Raw genomic sequence first — 20,895 nt, 5'->3', positions numbered from 1 at the left:
GCTCCTGGCAGAACAGATTGTATCCACAGAATCAAGACCACAAAACCAAAGCTGAGAATGAAGTAATATGGAATAACCATGATGTAAATAGCTTGAAATTACACCGACCGCAAGGGCCACGAGGAGTCAACTGGCTGTAAATGTGAAAGCCATCCAGCAGGAATGGAAGGATGAATGGTGACCTGAAAAGTTAACCAAACAAAACGCTGCAAATAGGTCAACGTAATAAGGGTGATGCATGTCATTCTCGAATGGTTGCTGGGAGAATACGCCTCAAAATGCACATGGCAAATCTGTGTTTTAAGTACGAATGATTTGAGACGTGTTAAGTAGTAAGTGGGAACTGTGGTGATCACAGGTCAGCTGGTGGTTTAGTAGATGCAGCTTTTACAGATGGTGGTGATACACAACACTCATTAACAGTGAACTCTCTGCCTTCCTCTATTGTATTTACATATATAATGGATACTTTATTTACATGAGATGAGCAATGCCTGCAAAATCTACGTATTTTTGTAGTCAGGTTTTATTAGACTGGAATCAACTGGAATCAGTGGATAAAATGCAATAAAATTTGTATTTTTATGGTGTTTGCAATCAATGAATGGGTAAAAGGGAATAAAATTTGCACTGTTACATATATATTACGTATATCATTCAATCAATCTATATAAAATATTTAAATAATAATAATAATAATAATAATCATCATCATCAAAAGCATAATCATCATAAGTATAACAGTACTTATAATAGTACTTATCAATTAAAATGTTAATTGATGCAAGAGTTACCAGGTGATAAAAAGGGAAAAGGGTGTTGTTTCAATATGTACTTTTGTTGAGAAAATGAGTCAATGACTCAAAAAGACACTGGTTCCCATCTACTGTTTTAATGATGCAAGCAAGCAAAAAAAAAAATAATAATAATAATAATAAAATAAATATTTAAATATTCTGAACTAATCTTCTTGGTCAACAGAAACAATAGATGCAAGTCACTGGGATTAATCAACATAAAAGAAAATCATTCATACTAAATTCTGCAGCCATGTATTGTTTTGTTTTGAGCCAGTCACATGAGCTGTAAAAGCTATGTAACTAATCATTCTAGAGCAGCTGTAAATAAGGTCATCACATCACTAAATAGGCCTATCTGATCTCACTACAAGAACAGTGGGATTGACTCTCTTATTTAAAGCTAAAATAAGCATTTTAGGGGCTGCAAAAGTGTCACATGGTCTCAGCTGAGGATACTGTACATCTTAGCATTTAGGTCCCTTGAATGTTTTTGACTGGATCCCTGCGGTGAGAGTGGGTTGATGGGGATGTTTATGAATGTAAGGAAAAAAGAGCGATGTGAAGCGTAGGAGTCCGACGGAAACGCAAAGGGAGGAGGGTAGAAAAAAAAAAGGGAGAAAATGAGGGGGTTACGATTTATAATGTAGCTTGTGTGTAAAGGGAATGGGAGTCCCACACTGGGGCTTTATCATCTCTATAATCAGTCACAATAACCCTTCCCAGAATCCACCTCTGCCTCCACCTAATTTCCCAGCAGCTTCGACACTCTCCCAGACGTCCTCCACCGTCTGTCTGCAGCAGCCCAAGACTGACAGCTAAGGAGAGCCTCGCTGTTCTAGGGTGAGGTTATAAAGGAAAAACAGCGTTTTGTTCCAGAAGAAGGAAGGCGGTGGTCATTATACAGAGCAGCTGCCGTTTTCTTCCTCTGTGTCAAATTGCAGAACAGGTGTTGAAAACAGTCCTGCTGTGCTTCAACACGTGTGCAGGGATATTGAGAAGATCTGTATCCCCTGCCCATGGGATTTTGGATTTGCAGACTCATGTCTTGAATGACAAAGCAAAGTTAGGACAAGAGCTGTCAGTTAGAGTGACCAGACGTCCCCGTTATCCGAGGACAGTCCCGGTTTTTGGGGTCTTGTCTCTGGAAATCAGACACAAAAACAAGGCCAACTAAAATGTACTTGTACTGCAGTAAATATTTTTATCAACAAAGGCCAGGCTGTGCTTATTATTTGTTAATGGGCCACTGCTTTACATTATTTTGGGTAGCTCTTATCAGGCTGATGTATGCTTAAGTGTTCGTTTTGCTAATAAGTTTGCTTTTAAATACATAATTGATGTTATAAAAATGCCCACCTCACGATTAACACTGTAAAGACTCATACGTGTAAGATGACAGCGGACATGCTGGAATGTTTTGGCTTATCTTTTCTATAGTTATAGAAGTTTTTACCTGCGCTCCCTCTGCAGCACGACGAGGACACCAGTTCCCCCGTTTATTTGGACACTTTTTCCCCCTGGACACTTTATTTTGTTAATAAAAAGCCTCTCCGAGGCCTGACGCCACACCCACTGTGTCTGTCGTTGGCTCCACCCATCACAATATAAATACATGGAACCACATGTACACACTGACAAGACCGGACCATTTAACACTGATCAGAATGGAACTTATATTGGGGAGATAATGACACAATTAACAACACACACCTGAACATAATGGACATGATTAACAGAAACTGGGTCACACAGAGATGGGACAATATTTTTGATTCCCAATTTGCTTGGGAATTGAAATACGTTGATCGCACTGCATGTTTCTGATTTACTAAAAGAACTGTTTGATAAAGTACTACTGGAGGTACTTTTCAAGAGGCTGGGATTGGTACAGTTTCTTAAAGAAACATACTTTTATTCAGCAAGGATTCATTCAATTGATCAAAATTGAGAGCTGAATGCAAAACTGCCATTTAGTATTTTACTGCAGTATTACGTCAATTCACAAGAACATCAACGAAAGCATTTCTCAGTTGCTGCACAAAAAAAATTCGATCTTCAGCATCCCCACATACTAAACATGCCATATAATAATTCCATAAAAATCAATCCACCGCTCAATGTTTAGATATTAAAACCACAATCATCTAGAATCAGCTGTAATGAACCATTGTAAAATCTAAACGGCAGAAGCCCAACGGCACAATGGTAGAGGAGAATGTGTTTACTCCTGTAATAATTCATTCATACGGACGAGGACCTAGGCTAGAGATCACGGGAGCCCATTGCCTTCGTCCTTTGTAATGAAAGTCTCTGGCAGCGTTTGTAAAGCCCTGTGCACTGGAGACGCCTGCGGTATCGACCCGAGGTTCTATAATTTACTGTAATCAAGTGAGAGAATATTTTAATGGAATGAAGTCTCTTGTGTCAGCCGGCTTCTGAATGTGATTTATTATTTAATATCTGATCCTTTCTAATTAGCTGCATTCTCTGCGGCCAGCCTCTGCCCTCCACTCAAACACCGGCCAATTAAAATCACCCTGGTAATGTCTTTAAAGGGTCGAGGAGCTGCAATTGCTTTTTATTTAAAGATATAGCTGCGCAACGCAGACTCATTCAAAGAACTTCTCCCTCTAGGGATTTATGTGGGGTTACCGGAGGCTTCGGCATTCTTTGATTAAAAAAAACTGACAAAACATCTCAGCTTTAAGGAGACATTGAGAGAAGGTACTTTATGCAATATGACACTTTTTTAAACTGTGGCTCACTTTATTACGGCACTTTTTATATGTAAATAAACTCTCTTATCTTCTAGAACAAATTAGAATGTGATGGGCTATCATGATCTTTCCTTTCAACAACTTAAGAGGTAAAAATGCAGAGAAACACTGTCATACAAATACAATACCTTAAATTGAATTAAAGTGGATGGGGACAATGGGATTTGAAATCTCGAAACAACTAAAATGCAGCATAAAAGAAACAAAAAAATCGACATGACACATGCATTATGTATTTTAAGTATTCTATAATCAATTCAAACACACATAATAATATATATATATATATATATATATATATATATATATATATATATATATATATATTTTATTTTATTTTTTTTTTTAATTGGGATGCACAATATGAAAATGTTTAACTGATAACCAATAATTAGGTCCTTCTCATGGCCCATACCAATAAATTTATATTTTTATATGAGAATTTCCATGTAATCTTCAGTTTGTGCACCTAGGAGAATAAAAAAATCTAAGATGCACTGATGAAACTGATATTTTAGTAGCAATAATTACAATAACAAGTATCAGTCCTGACGTTAAGTGTTTTTATTTTTATGTGCAAGGCACCATAATACATCCGAGCTGGCCAGTACAATTAGGGTTTGGTTTTTCCACAGTCTTTGCCATGGTAACATAAATTTTTACATATGATAAGGCATAAATCCACCGCATTATGGAGGATGATCAGACATTTCTTTCGATATTACTAATTTGTGTTTACATTGCTCAAAAAAGCGTGCTTAGCAAGCTACTACCATTTCTATTATTACTACTAAAAGAAAGAGAGATGGGCTGACAAATAAAAGTTTAGCCTACACTTTGCTCCATTCTTATTCTGCTGTCACTCATCGACGACCTGCATGTTCTGTCTGAGGGCCGTATATGAGCACACGCTGCGCACAGACCTCACAAATAAAATGTGTGGCGCAGAAGGCACGGTTCATGCGCATAACAGCCCTGAATAAAGAGAATACAGTGCAGATAAGCTGCTCTGAAAAGACATGGGGAACGGGATATTGTTACGCTGCCTGCTCCCGTTCAAATAACACCAGAGTTACCGACAGCTACCGTGTTTTATTCGGAATTTAATTCCGTCACGCACAAAATATAGTCGCGTCACGCAATTCCCGCGGGATTGCAAACCTCTAAGGCAAAGAACGCTGATAACTTGTTTAAGACATGAATCTTAGAGTTGACGACTTGCAGCTCGTCTTGGACTTGCTTGTCGTGACTCAGGGCAAGTGGAAATTGGGACTCGACTGAAGATTTTAATGCAAGTCTTTGCAAAGTCAAGACTTGCAAAACAATGACTTGGTCCCAACTCTGCAATATGTTAAATTTGAATAAAATATGTCTCAGCATGTAAAGCAGTTTTATTAAATTTAAATATAACGATTTTTTACAATAGCGTTCTGCTAACCATTTTCACTTTGTATTTATTTACTATTTTTTTCTTCTTCTTTTTTTTAAATAATGCATACAGTATACAATGTTACATGTTTGTTTGTTTGTATGAGTGTGTCTCACCTTCCAACAGGGCTGTTGTCTTTGCTCACCCAGCCCTCAGTTTTGGCTCTTGGGACGGGGGGCTGAAGCATCTCAGCCGCAAGGGGGTCCAAATCTTCCTCCTCACGGCCCACCCACTCACCCACCACCCGTGGTCTCAATATGGAGTTATACGCCCGAGGGTCCTTTGAAACAGAGGCCAAGGTGTGACAAACAGAAAAAGGACAGAGATGTAAACATTAAACACTCTGTGCTTATGCAAAGGAGCAATCAATTACAGAGGTGATAATTAAAAGGACTGATGTTGAAGTATGACTCATTATCTAAGCTGCTTGTGTGGCCAGTCATTTTTACGGTGAACAGATTTTAATAAATGGAGGACACGCATGGTGAGCAGTAATAAAAAATTCAGCTTTGACATTACATTTTTGCAGTAGTTTATCAGCAACAGGCAATTATGAGGAAATGTCCTCTATAACACCGGTACAGGAAGAAATTCATTTGCATTAATAGCTAAACGTTTTAATATTCATTTGAAATACCAAATTGGGAACAGAGGGAAGCCTGGGCAAACAGCCAAAAAGACACAGGCAATTAAAATTTCAAAACTATACTGTATTCTTAGAAATATGACTAAGGAAGACGTTTCAGCTGGATTCTCTCATCATCTTTTTGATGTCTTTCTTTCTTTGTTTGTTTTTTTGAGTCTACACACAAACCACAATCAAACTAGGCTTTTCATCATCTCCTAAACAAATCCATTACTGCAAGATATCGAGCATATCAGATAAAAAGAAATAAAAAGCGTCTTACCAGGTCAAAGTCATCAGAAACAGCAATGCCTATGCAACGGAAATAATTCATAAATCAGTGTCTTCAAAAGATAGTTTTTTGCATACTCTAAATTAGAGGCTCTCAGATGGTTTTAGTTGGTTCAGTCATTATTTTATTTATTGTAGCTTCGTAACCTTAAGGTTGAACCACTGATGCCACATGGGGTATTTTAACAATGTCCTAGCAACTATACCTTTCTGCGCCATAAATTGCTTCATTTGTTTTGGAAAATCAGAAATCTCTCACATTTCATCAAAAAATATGTAAATTTGTGTTCTGAAGACAAGGGTGAGTCATTAATAGCATAATGTTTTTGGTTGAACCATCCCTTTAAAATTTCCACGAGCGTGTTTCACTGGATAGCTGTCCGTTCACTTACTGCGGGACAGGTTCTCCAGGGCTTTGCCGAGCTTCTTGCTCTCTTGCAGTATGTGATTGAGCTCATCGAAGTCTCTGCTCTCAGGTTTGGTCCTCCAGTCCCAGGTAGGGCGCAGTATTGAACGAGGCACTGCAAAAGAAGACAAATAAAAAATAAAAATAATAGAAATTAAACAAATAAATAAATAAATATTTTACTACCGCACTGTTAAAACAAACTAGTGCAGTGTTTAACAATAAATAAAGTTTAACAATCATAATTATTTGATTTTACTATAACTATCATGTTTTGTCCAAGATGAAAAAAAAAGTCAGATGGGCATAAACGCAATGTTAAATACAGCAAACTCCACAAATTTGAGCATGCAAACATTAAAACAAAAAATTACAGAGAATGAAGAAGAGGAAGTGAGCAACTTAAATACACAATAGTGATCACCTAAATATAAACAGGTGCACTCATTAATGATCGTCCATGGTAATTGAAACTAACTGAACTCAATCATGACAGCAACAGTCAGAATTACAATACTAATATGGCTGTCTTAATATCTATGCTTTTTTCCCTGAAATCTGCTGACCTTTAAGCTTCTCTATTGCTCATAACAGATTTATGATCAATTCTCAAGTCGATCTTTAAAATAATAATAAAAAAAAAAATTTATGATACCAGCCTTTCCACAGTACCAGCAATACTGAGTACCGACTACAAAGTCAAAAAATTCAATTTGCAACCTGTTTTTGCAGCATTGAGCATTGTAACCAATCACAGATGTTTGTTGAGTATGTAAACACAATGGCCAATCAGAGACCTGTAAATGAGAATCAATGTGAGTTTTTACTGCACTGAAATAATGCCAGCTTCTCTGATTATAAGGGCTTCTCTGCTCACTTTCTGTGTTCAACCCATTCATAATTTAAATAAAATTTAAAAATACATACTGCAAGAGTGTCAAGAGTGACAACTGCATTAAAAGGCAGAAGTGATGACCATAGCAGCAAATGGGACAAAACCAAGAAGTTTAGGAGTTAATGTTTAAATATTAGTATTTTTTTTTTTACCATGGTATCGGCTTGGGCATCAAGCTTTTTGTTATAGTGACATCCCTGGTTTAAATGAACACAAAGCTATGCGTCACTATGAAACATGCAGCACATAACTAAATCACATCAACTAAATCGTCTAACTAAATCACTTTTCGGGTTTTGATAATCACACAAGTCACATTCTCACAAGCATGCATTATTGAAACATTTTTCTAATTTACGCAAATTACACAATAAATAAAAAAAAAATCTCATCCAACTGAAATCAATATCATTCACTTTATTGAGCATTTTACTTTGTCCGGGACTCTTGACAACTTGTTTTGGAAAATAAAATTACTTTAAATTATACTATTTTAGTGCTGTCACTGTTCATAGTGCAAAAAAAACCCAAAAAACGTGCGTAGACTGTCAGACATATGCAATACCTCTGTGAGTCTGACTAAGAGCACTTGCAGCAAAGAGTGTAACGCTGAATAATTTAAAACAGTCACAACGTCAAACTAAATGTGTTTGCCACTGCTGTGACTCAGAGGTATTTGCTTTCAGTTCAGTGCATGTTTTGCAAATGATTTCTGTACAGGGTGCTTTCCACATTCCCTAAGCCTCTGTAATTGCTTTAAACGTGGCCTATGCGGACAAAAAGTACTGTGAGCATGCAATACGATGGCACACAGTAAGAGTTGCATTTTCACCTGACAAAAAAAAAACAACCTCTAAACAAAATGACAGCACAGGTTATCTCAGGTAAAAGAACAAAACAGCTCATTAGCTTTTGCGATCAAGCGCTGCAGCGCTAAAGCTGGACGCTGGATACCCAGAACGACCAATTAGTGAATGTTATGATGATCTGGGAGATTATTTGGATTGTTCTAAAATGAGTATTTTGAAGCCTTAAGGACTGTGCTTTTATGCATGAGCTTGATTTGCATAAAATCATGACAGAATCATTGCAATAAATCAGGTAGATCTATAGCATATATTAAGTCATGAACATTTTTTTTGCTTAGGAAGAACAGATTCTTTCTTTCCGTCTCACGCATGAGTTTGAAAATGAGATCTGCTATGCATACTGCAGCTTGTTTCCATGTGTAAATTACACTGTTTATTTTGGAGTGCTGCAGAGTAACCTCTGGACTCATTATGTGAAATATCACTGCCTGGAAACCTGCCTGTATTTTTGTGAACACCTGACTTAGCTGACACTTCAAAGATGCTAAATGAATAATTCAAGTCAAAAAAAAAAGAAGCAAAATTTACAGCTTTCAAATCTCATACATTTCATACATGCAGATATTCAAACCTGACACTGAGAAATTTAATGGCTCTAGCTTTTGGTTCGCACCCTTTTTTAGCTTTACAAAACAATTTCTTTTGCTACTTCTAAATTTCTAAATTGCATCTAAATTTTTCCATTGGACCCGTTGAATTTCTGCACTGCCCTGCACAATTTTCTATTGGGACAACTGCTGCCACAATTAAAAAACAATAAATTCAGTTGGGCCAATGGAAAAAATGTCAGTGGAAAATTTTAAATTGGGAGGATTGAATTGTTTACAGTGTATCATGTTCTTTTAATGTATTATCTTAATTATGAACAGTTTTACCTGTTACTGCATTTTTTTTCTCCACCCGTAGTGTCTGACTAGGTCTCACCCATAGGCCTTCCACTTATTTACTGTCTCCCTTCATACCATTCCCCCCAAAACTGGCCAACAGCCTCCAACCAGGCAGAAATAGAACCGCTGTCAGTAACAGAGCATCGTATTAAATTATTAAAGATGCTGATACGAGTTACTCCCTCAGCAATACATATCACTCCGAGCTCATGCTGATAGCCTCCATAATGGCACTATCTAAAGATAGAAGTCGTCATTGTTCACTAATGTACAGACGGTCTCCTCTATTTCTGGTCTCTGAAAATGCTCGGCTGATCTCAGATTAACAGCCAGCTGAATCGCATAAAACTGATGTAATGACGCCAGCTTCTCTCTTGCAGCGGGACTTACATGATTTAGACTCAGGAGACGGAGGGGAAATGTTGGACACGGCCAGGTCGCTCTTTGATTTCTTGGGCTTCTTGGGATGGATCTGCCAAGGTTTTTCATAACCTCTAGAGTCCCGTCGTGTGCCTTTGTATTCTACAGAAAGAGAAACCGGTAGTGATCTACATTTTGTCTATGAGCGTAACAGCTTGAAGGATTCTGAACTATACCCACCTGAGGAGCTCTCGGCCCACAGCGCTGCAGATCCCGACAGGGTCCTCTGAATCCTGCCGGGACTCTCCTGCTTGGTTTGCAGATGGCCAATGAGGAAAGGAATGGGGTGGTCTGGTGTCTCGGTTATCAGTTTAGTCATCATCTCCTATCGGAGCCAAACAAAAAGCGATTAGAGTACAGACGTGCGGGCATTGTGAGTATATGCCAGGGAACTTGAGCTAAAGTAGCACGCTGTCAAGCCAGCTCGTGTCATGCCAACCTGAATCAGCAGTGCTGGCAAGATTTCATCATCAGGAAAACTAATTAGGTAATTGGTCTGGGAAATATTCTCACACTGATATTGAGTATTATATGAGTTATAGCATGCAAGAGGATATTGCTGGGGGCTGACTGGCAGGAGGGAAGGCTAAAAATCAGATTTATGTTTAAAAAAATGCTGGTAGGCATCATCAAAATGAAATTTCAAATGTGTTAAGTCTTATTTGGACATGATCAGTTTTCTAAATCGAGCGTTTTCGAACTGGGGGTCTGCAAAAAGAGTGGAAAGACTGTTTTAATCAGCAGAGTTGTTAAAAGTATATTTAAGACTTTTTTAGGCCTGTAAGATCTGCACAAAAAAATAAACACAAACCAAATGATATAAACAGAGACACATTCAACTGCAAAATAGTGTAACTACAAGTTTAAAGTGCTCAAGACATTGAATATATATTATATTATGTATATATGTATTCATTTGTATAGGCGTTAGTTAATGTAGTGATGTATCAATACATTAGAGGTTGATTTTGTTCGTATGATAATGTTTAAATAAAGACAATACTGATAAAAACCTTTATATTACAATTGTAGAATATTTATTAAATAATTAGCTCTGTCAAATGATTAATGGCAATTAATCGCATCCATAATAAAATGTTTTGGTTTACATAATATACTATGCATTTTTATTCTGTATATATAAATACAAACACATACATATTAGAGAGATACATATTAAATATGCAGAGCATGCATACATATATTATGCAAACACAAACCTTTATTTTGGATGGGATTCATTGTTTGACAAAGCTAAAATAATATGATACAAACTATTATAAGTAAACAAAATTAAAAAAACAACACACTGTCAATAATATCACATGACAAACTATTATTACACTGTCAAAACGCTTAACATATTTTTGGAATGTGCCTTGTATCTTACATATTTAGGATTTCTTTTTTTATCAAAATGTTTGAAGCAATAAGACACTGTATTCACAAAAAAATCCAATCCAGACAGGATCATATTTCTGGAAATTTCTTTTCCACTGTGCGAAACCAAAAATGAGACTGATGTTGAAAAAACAAAACAAAAAAAAAGATGCTGGTAGGCATCATAAAAATTGCATTTAAAATGCGTTAAGCTCTTTTCAAATGTTATTAGTTTCCCAAACCAGGAGTTTCCAAGCTCTTGGGCTGTAAAAGGTTGCTATAATGAAAAAACATAGGTTTTAGAATTTCAATAATCAAAGGGAATCTGTTTAAAAAGCAAATTATGACTTTTTAAATATGCTTGAATTCACTAATACACTATAAATCACAAAAAAAAAATCAAAAAATCAGATTAATGATAAAAAGCACCCATCCGGTTCAGTTTTCTCCCTTATTAACCAAAGTCCTGCTGAAAACGCAATTTTACCTTTCTCTGGAAAAAAAAAAAAAAACTACAACTTTTGCTCAATTATGTCTTTTGTGAGTTGTAAAAACAAAATTAGGCATTTCGTGAATAAGGCTAGTGCTAGTAAAAGCAACCTATAACAGTTTCCGCTTCCACCAAACAAAGTGTCAGTTCTGTGTTACAAGCCAGACAATCACAAATCAACAAGACGGTAAATGTAAACGCAGTAATTACGACACATAAGCCTTGTTGGATAATTAAACTAACCTAGCAACAGGGGGCACATAAAAGAGAGCCGTAATTTGTGGGTTTAGCAGGAAGTAAATTGAGCAGGGCTGTGTTACTGTAACTACCCCAGACTCCCCAGTGAGTAATTGCCCTTGTGGTAAACAGGAAAGCACGGCGTGGATTAGCACACACTCGCTTCAAGACTGTAAAGCATCTGATGCTATCTGAGAAGGGTTTTCCCGCCTACTTCATTGACCGCTTTAATACAGACATCAACAGTGTGATGATACGGTTGGAGGCTGCGGCCAATGAGAAAGGCTTACTTACAGTAAATGAGATACCGATCTGCATGATGGAGAGCATGCATACTGAAATATAGGTCAAAAATCCCTGCACAGAAAAAGCTTTTCGATTGATTTTCTTGCATCATCAGGATGGAGAAACACAGGATCTCTCGATCACGCTGACAGATCGGGGGAATTGGCAGGGGGAGGCAATCTCAGCCTTTCTAATAGACGAACTAACTGCAAGCCAAGTTCAGTGGCACTTTTAAAGAACAAGCTCTGTTGTGGGCGACATTTCCAAAGCACTTCCTTCAGCCATTGACATTCTGTGTCAGAGAATGTTTGTAGTACCACTCTTACTATTTTTACAATAGTTTTTGAACCATGTGCACCTGGTGATCTACGTCAAAATGTCAAAATGTGGAGGGTAGAGCATGGGAAAAATACCGCAATGTGCTTGACTTTGACCTTCCTTGTCCAACTTGAAGAGTGAATGGAAAGTAATATCAGTTGTGAATTTTAACACTCCTATATATATATATATATATATATATATATATATATATATATATATATATATATATATATATTGTGATACCCTAATATCCAAATCCAAACTAAATTAAAGTTAACTAAACTTCAACTTTTATATCAAGCAGGAACACTTGTTTTATAAAACTGAAACAACACATTATTACTTATTTTATATTTTAATTTTAAAAATGACAATTTATGCTTGTATCCTGTTGAATTTCTATGCTATGATAACTAATCTCAGCAATACGTTGTGTTGCCTCAGTCTAGAAACAATGCATTACATTTTGTTATACTATTACTAATATTTTAATAATATCAATAATAATAATATTCATAAATTAAGTATGTTTCCATTACGACTGACAGTCCAGATGTCGATGTTGTAAACAAATAGTTATTAAACATATTATCCTTGCTCTTGCTGACCCAAACTCTCTTGAAATCTTCTGTCCGCGTCCTTGAAGCCTCTTCCTTCTGCAGAGTTCATGAGTGTTTATCATGAGTCATGAGGATACTGATACTACAGTACATGTTCACCACAATCTGTCTCAGTCACTGCCAGAAACTCTTCAGAAAATGAAGCAACACTTCCTTGTTAAGGGATTTAAATGAATTATTTACTATAGTCTCCTGACTCACTGTCTAGACACAGTATGGATGCAATAAGCTGCTAATATTATGTTTTCCCCTGCTGATCTTACTGTATATATATACGTATATATGGTTAACCAGAGCTCATCTTTGCTTGAGACTGCACCTCATTATTCCTCTGATTCCTTCATTTATGCCTTACGTCACAGCGGGGAGACGCTGACTGAAGGCTGGGACAGAGTTCTGGATGGGTTCCAGCCCTTGAGACAGAAGAAGGAGAAATGGCAAGGAGTGGAACAACCGCAAAGAGCACCACAGACAACATAACAACCCATTTATATATAAAATATTATTATTTCATAAATATATACCTTGGCATGGTTTTACTTTAACTAAAGTAAAAAAACACAAAAAATAGTATTACAATTTAAACAATAATTTCAGTTTGAATATGTTCCTTTGATTTTAAATCAGCTGATTTTAAAATGCATTAGGCATATTAGAATGATTTCTGAAGGATCATGTGACACTGAAGACTGGAGTAATGATGCGGAAATTTCAGCTTTTCATCACAGGAAAAAATTACATTTTAAAATATATTAAAATAAAAAAACATTACTTTGTAAATATTTCATTATTTTTTTCTACATTTTGATCAAATAAATGCAGTCTTGGTAAGCACAGACATTATTTTTAAATACATTTTTTTGTTTTTTGTTTTTTTTAACCAAAAGGGTCATGTGATGCTATACCAAGTTTGCCTTTCTTTATTCCTTTAACTTTCTTTGTACTGTATGTTGGCAAACAAGCACCTAACTTTTTTTACAAATGCAGAATGTTGTAAAAAAAAAAAAAAAGAAAAAAAGAAAAATCCAATATGAATGTGCTTTAGGAGACAACAAGGGATTTACCTTTAATTACAGTGCCCGACAAAGGTCAGGTAGATCACAAGCATTGTAAAAGAGAATGTGATAATCACAGACTTTCCCATCTGGATGGCGTCACATTCTGACATGTCAATTTGCCCATGATTTGACCATGGGACACACTTAATACTGCATTTATTTCGCTCCCTACTTTCAGGTGAGCTTGTCTCGTAACGCAAGGCATTTGCTCAAGATCAACAGAGGGGAGCTCACGCTGTGCTGACGCCTCGGGTGTCTGCGGGTCACTGAAACATTAATTAGAGCACAGACCGCCAAGAAATCTCTATAAATAAAGGCAAGAGAGGGAACTCTCTATCTCCTCTCCATTATCCCACCCTGCTGTGTCTCTCCTCAGGGTACAGTACAGAGCTGTGTGTGTGTGTGTGTGTGTGTGTGTGTGTGTGTGCAGTCCCTCTGCTGTAATTAACAGAGTCTCAACAAGACCTACACAGTTTTGTCTCATTTAAGGTTTTCTATTGAATGACTTATGCTATCATGGTATCAAAAAATCCCATTAGGTTTTATTCTCCCAATCCCATCTGAAAAATATAATATAGGCTATCTGAGATAAACCAGTTCTTGAGCTTTCAATTGCCTGTGGTAGGTGTCATTTTCAATTACAAGTGGGAAATGCAATGATTCTTCAGCCAATTGGTTTTATCGATATTCTGTGTGCTGATGTAGCATTCAATTTGTCACCTGTGGGACACTGAGGAGCTTTGTAATGACAGTTGCAGCTCAAGAAATCTAGTGCTAAAAGATCTTGAACGTTCAAAAATAATAGTCGATACAAAACAAGGGCATGTGCGCAATGCAACATATTTTGTTATATGCTATTTCACTGCATTTTTTTATTTGGACTCAACACAAATAACGATAGACTGCCAGCACAGTTGTGATGTTGCTTTTATATTTTGTCTACTTTAGCTCTACTGTTGAAAAACAGTCAAACCAGGTCAAAAGAGCGAGCGAGTTTCGTTCCTCAGTGTTATATATTCATCAGTAAATACATCGATTTAACAATAGAGTGATTTTGTCCAAAATGAAATAGCACCAAAAAAAGCTTTTGACAATATTTTTGATATATGCATTAGTCAAATGAGTGTGAACAAAAAAAAGAAAAAATCACTGCACTTGAAATATTAGTGGTGCAGAAATCACACGCTGCGCCTTTAAGACGCAGGTACAGAAAGCTAAGGAGAAACTAGAAGAACAGAAATTACCAAGCGACCTTTAAACCCTAGTTCCTTCACACCAAGAGTTCAGTGAACATCGGCTGACACTATTTCAGAGAGGTCTAGGCTGTGATCCTTACACAGCCCTGGAGAAGCTGAGCCGTACAAATTGCTCTATACACTAAATTACTTTTCTAGAACAAAGCAATGCACTCTGGGCCAGTGTACCCTTGACTTTGAAATGCATTGGGATGGTCTTATGGCAAAATAAATCTTTCTCGTAAATCTTGTATCTACTGTACACGCCTTATGATATAACACAATGGCTAGACCCTGTCAGTAAGCATCCACGCCACATTTTAAGTCGATATACAGTACATCAGGGCTCTCAAAGGAGTAGTTCGCCAATAAATAAAGATGAAAATGTACTCAACATCAAGGACATCCAAGGTTTCTTCATTGGAACAGATTTGGAGAAATTGACCAATTATTTGCTGTGAATGGGTGCCGTCAGAACGAGAGTCCAAACAGCTGATGAAAAAGCATCACGATAATTAACAAAGTCTGGGTCAGAGCATGTGAGACAGATAAGGTAATACTGGCAAGCCAGACTTTAAACTGGGAGCACACTTGTTTAAAGCTGCTTTGGACTGTAAACAGTGCTTGGTCCGTACATACTTTTCTCCTTATTCAGACAATCTTTCCGGTGGAGAAAGCGATCTGGATAGAGGACATGTATTTTAGCCAGCAGAAAGTTTAAAAGTGGATTTGCTCATTACAAACACTTTTTGAACACTTCAATCGATGGACTGGAGTCTTGTGGGTTATGGTGATGTTTGATCAACTCTCATTCTGGCGGCACCCATTTACTGCAGACGATACATTAATGAGCAAATTACGTAACGCATAATTATTTCAAGTTTGTTCCGATGACGAAACAAACTCATTTACACTAGAGGTGTCCTGACATTCAGCACAGGGTGAACTATTCCTTTAAACAAAAATGCTTCCGACGCCGTGAGAGAGGGAAAGCGGGAGCAATAAAGCAACAAGATTTCTGCCGAGTTTTTATGTGGCTGTATAGTACTGTCTATGACAGCCACGAATCAAACCTCCAGCCACAATGATAAGATTCCAGCATACACATAAACACATACTGTCCGAATGAAAAATATACAGTGTAGGTTCTGAATACCGAAATGACTTGTGCGCTGGTGCCTGTGGTTTTATTGCTTGAATGCATTAGTATGCTAATCAAACCTTCATTTGCTCAAGCTGCAGTGTTTTTTGTGGGTGAATGCACAATTCTCACAACGGAGCTCAATTATGCTTCTCCTTTACAAACATTTTACTCCCTTTATTGCACTGCCTACGACCATTACGCTGCGAGACGGCCACTTTGATTGGCTATTGATAGCCTGTTTTCCTGTTCCTGCCCCAAACTTGTTCTTGTCACAGTTGAGCAGAACAAATAATCACTGCAACCGACGAGACTATGAATTCAGCTATCTGCTTCTCTCTGCGTCCCTTACGTTCGGTCTTAGGTTCGTTAACACTTAAACAAATACTCCTTCGTATATGTTAGTTCTTTCCAAAGCGTATAGGTTAAAAGGATTTTTCTCAGTATAGATCTTGGGCATCATTATGAGGTGAATATTTAGGAAAGAAGTACATTTAAATATCTCTTCACTAACGAATGCAAAAAAATGCATTCAGGCAAAACAGTTGAAGATAATCAACACAATCTCGTTTCTCAACCCCCACACAATATGTCACTCTACTGGAAAATTAAAATAGTTAAAGCCTCTCATTTAGTGCAGGTAGACTTCATTATATTCATTTGAAGTATAAGCATGTCGTAGGTGTTGTCTGCATTTATTCCAATTTCCCCCCTTTTTTTTCTCCAGGAGAACTTCCTTATTAATTCAGGGCGGCCAGAGAGCCGATCACCAGTTAACTATGTCAACTCTCATCCAATCTGGACCTAAGTGAAGCGATAAGGTCTTAAAAATGGTAGCAAATTGCTCTTCTCCGCTGCTGACGCTGAATGCGTACGCGCTATAAGTCAGTTTAAAAAGAGAAAGAACTAGTTTTAGAGCATGAATATTAATAGAAGCGGCCAAATTCCGTGGCATACAAATGTATTTTACATTTGAAAAAAATACTGACCCATAAAGTATTTCAGTTCTGTGCTGCCGTGGAAGGTCTGGTGCTTTAAAGATGCAGCAGCTACGGCCGTCGTCTTATTCCCCAGTCACATGCATATTGCATTCACTGTGACCTCAATTTAAGTTTACTTGGCGACTTCGTTTTTTCGAGAACTGGAAAAGTAGCTTGAGAGGGTCATTTGTCATTTTTTCGTACAGTATGTCTGTGTTGCTGTGCTAAAGCGTTCATAGTGAGCACAGTTACAGAGTACAGTGGAAACACACCGGGCAAACACACCTGTAACGAGATACTGATAATAGTTATGATGTGCAAACAAACTCAGGCTCTATATCAGCTGTTTGCAGTGACATTATAAAATAACAGAGGCAGAGCCTGATGGACAAAACCGGTGTCCCGGCTTAATATCTTCATATTTGTGTCAAATGTTTTGAAAGGATCAAAGTTCAATGCAAATAAACATTTAGGGTCACACTTTACGATACAGTATTTATGTTACTGTATTATGCGAATTAACATATAGCATAACATACATCTTTTGAAAATTAAAAAATAAATAAATAAATAAATGAAATATTCAGTGCATATGGGTCTAGCATCCCTGCAGCCCTACATAGGACAAGCAGTGGATGGATGGATTGGTGGAATAAATAAATAATCACTCCCTATGACTGCAAAATAATAAATAAATAAATAAATAAATAAATAAATAAATAAATAAATAAATAAATAAATAAATAAAAAAACACACAAAAAACTCTTGTCTTGAGAAATTCAGCAAAAAAAAATAAAAAATAAATAAAAATAAACTTCAGAAAACTTCAAAACCACCTTTAAAATATGATGATATTAAACTTTGGGTTTGGAAGACTTTCAGTTTCACAAAATGCGTATCAATTTAAGACTAGATGTCTCACCATACAAAACCCCTGTTAGTGAAAATACATGTTTTTCTTTCGACGTCTTGACTGCAAAACTGCCAGTTACATTACAGACAGTGTTACAACTAGTCCCGTTCTAATCCATTTTCAGTTACAGTGAGCTATAAAATAAAGTTTTACCGTCTTTAGAAGTGCTATTTGGACTATCAGGCTGACCCGAGACAGTTTCGATGGTTAAGGTATGAATACTCCCAGCAGACGACGGGCACTCGCTCAAGCCACTCACAGCCTTCCCTGCGCGGCGCCGCTGTCCATGGTACTAGGTCACACGCGCGCGCTGCTTTTAGCTTTATTGCTGTTTAATATTCAGCGCATGCACACAGTCCCGGCTACAAGACAGTTGATACATCAGCAGTTTGACTCTTATGGACTGTGCTTCTTACTACAGATGCCTCACGGAGGTAATAGCGTCGGTGGATGACAACGCTATTTTAGTTCATTATGGTGTGGGGCAGAAAAGTCATTTTTCTCAAGGTGACTAGTGTGTCCAGTTTCTGTTGTTTTAGACATATTGGTCGGCTGTAGTATGATGCTGTTTTCTGTTCCATTTAATATATAATTATGTGTGTGTGTGTGTGTGTGTGTGTGTGTGTATTTAGTCCATCCCACCATACTGATTATCCAATGATGCTGACAGTGCAAAAATATGGGAAGCGTGTGTAACTGGATGTTTGTGCTGTGTGTCTAATATTTCCATATTTTATGTGTCTACGATAAATGTAAGTAATTTAGAAACCTGCTACTCACTCATAAAGTCTTGAAATCAATGATGTTAAATATAGAATGTAACGTTAATCTCATATCTTATTTTGTTCAATCTTTGCAGGTTTAGTAGAAAATGTACCATATACTTTTTAAATAATAATTTGACATTTTCACAGATACCTGTTGCTTCTTAAGGGTCATGTGTGATATCATTTTCATCCTTTGTTGTTGATTTCCAATTGGTTTAAAACGTTACAACTCGTTACAGCTCACCCCGCGTTACACCATTTCCCATGTACAGTAGGAGACAGCATTCGTTACATGAGCCAAAAACCATATATTGCATATGTAAAGCAATAACCCGGGAAGAAAGCTGGGATGAGCCTGACTTTTCCAAAAACAGCATATTTTAATGGAAAAATCTTGCTAGCAGAAACAAAGGCATCAGTTTGGGTTACTGAGAGAAAGCGTCCAGTCAGCAGAAACATCTTCCATTACCTCAGATTATTTCTATAGACTAGGCTATTATGAGAGCTGAATGCTTTAGTGGCTAACGCAACAAATCAAGTCCAACATCTCTAGTTTTCCACAGTTTAACTGATTAAATGAAGGCAAGCAAAAGCAGGAGGCTTTATAAGCGCGCATACCCCCCATTAAATGTGTTCACTTCTCAAATCAAACGGATTAAAAGACAATCAAATGGTCTCAGAATGCCTTTTGCCATCATTAAATTAAAATGCAACTCTAAGTCACATCTCGGTGCGCGTTCGAGCAGACTCAAGTAGTTCCTGCTCCGTTCATTTACAATGCAGCAAAATCGCGAGGCGCCTCGCGAGCATCTTCTGTGAAAAGTTGTAACGTACCTCAAACAAGGGTCCGATCTTATTCTTCTCCAGGTATGACTGAATTCTCGACTGCTGTAGAGACGCCATGAGAATGAGAATGGGTTAAACAGCAAAAGGTTAGGATATCGTTAAATATCGCCAGGCATCTTCAAACGTGCGGGACTGCGGAGGGATCTCTAGCGGGCAGAGAGCGGACATCCAGCGCTGAGAGCTCGGCTGCCGCTCCAGCACATGCTGAAAGTAACGGGCTTTGCGTCCTCCCTCGGTTTGCTCACTATCTTATCTGATGGGACTATCCCTCCTCCGGTCTCGGCAGAGTAGCTGGAGACGGCTTCATCTCGAAGCCAATCAAAAACATTACACCTTGTGAGACTGCTTGTTCATTGGCTGTTCGGGTCTGAGAGACCCAACCTCGATGTTTACACAGAGTAGCCTAAGTGTCAATATTACATTTATATGCACGTACTTTGTGTGAAACTTGCATAATGAAGAAGTCCTATGATTTCTTTATGCTTTATTGCCTAATTTCAAAAGTATAATGCATTAAAATACACAAGAAACATATTTTATTCTAAGATGCATTATATATATATATATATATATATATATATATATATATATATATATATATATATATATATATATATATATATATATAATGTAACTGTAAGTGACAAATTATGATTTCTGTCAAGAATAGGTTAATTACTACTATGTAAGGGGCCATTCACATGAAATATATAGTGAAAAGTGAAATGTGTGTGTGTTTACATGTTTTATGGGAACATTCCATAGGCGTACTGGATTTCATACTGTACAGACTGTATTTTATTGTCCTACACCTAAACCTGAAAGTAATTTTGCCATTTTTAGATTTTCAAGAAAATGTAATTCTGTATGTTTTATAAGCTTGTTTCCTCATGGGGACCTAAAAATTTGCCTACAAGGTCAAAACTTAGTGTTATTACTGATTTGGTCCCCATAACGTGATAAATACCAGGTGTACACACACACACACACACACACATATATATATATATATATGCATATAGTTTACATAACATTTATGTGAGTGCTGTGTATATTTATTATTATGTACATATAAATACAAACATATGCATGTATATATATATATATATATATATATATATATATATATATATATATATGTTTGTATATATAATATAAGAAAAATGTTTATATATTAAATATATTTATATATAACATAAAAAAATATATAAATGTATATACA

General features: G+C 36.9%; 1 protein-coding gene across 4 annotated transcripts in view; it reads right to left on the bottom strand.

Moving 5' to 3' along the window:
- Nucleotides 1-19,922, bottom strand: part of c24h8orf34 (chromosome 24 C8orf34 homolog) — a 66,199-nt gene extending 46,277 nt beyond the window's left edge. For 3 of the 4 annotated variants that reach the window (XM_043225640.1, XM_043225642.1, XM_043225641.1), the window contains exons 1-6: nucleotides 19,662-19,922; nucleotides 9,580-9,724; nucleotides 9,370-9,501; nucleotides 6,315-6,443; nucleotides 5,915-5,943; nucleotides 5,123-5,286 (exon numbers count right to left, since the gene is read on the bottom strand). In XM_043225640.1, the coding sequence (XP_043081575.1) occupies nucleotides 5,123-5,286; nucleotides 5,915-5,943; nucleotides 6,315-6,443; nucleotides 9,370-9,501; nucleotides 9,580-9,724; nucleotides 19,662-19,730 (668 nt within the window). In that variant the 5' untranslated portion in view covers nucleotides 19,731-19,922. Of the gene's footprint in view, nucleotides 1-5,122; nucleotides 5,287-5,914; nucleotides 5,944-6,314; nucleotides 6,444-9,369; nucleotides 9,502-9,579; nucleotides 9,725-19,661 lie in introns of those variants that run through there. The other variant, XM_043225643.1, reaches the window with a different exon arrangement.
- Nucleotides 19,923-20,895: the final 973 nt, after the last annotated feature.

The sequence above is a fragment of the Puntigrus tetrazona genome, chromosome 24 (genome assembly GCF_018831695.1).
Source record: "Puntigrus tetrazona isolate hp1 chromosome 24, ASM1883169v1, whole genome shotgun sequence".
NCBI classification, from domain to species: Eukaryota; Metazoa; Chordata; class Actinopteri; order Cypriniformes; family Cyprinidae; genus Puntigrus; species Puntigrus tetrazona.
The sequence above is the reverse complement of the archived record's forward strand: the minus strand, read 5'-3'. Positions and strand labels throughout refer to the sequence as shown.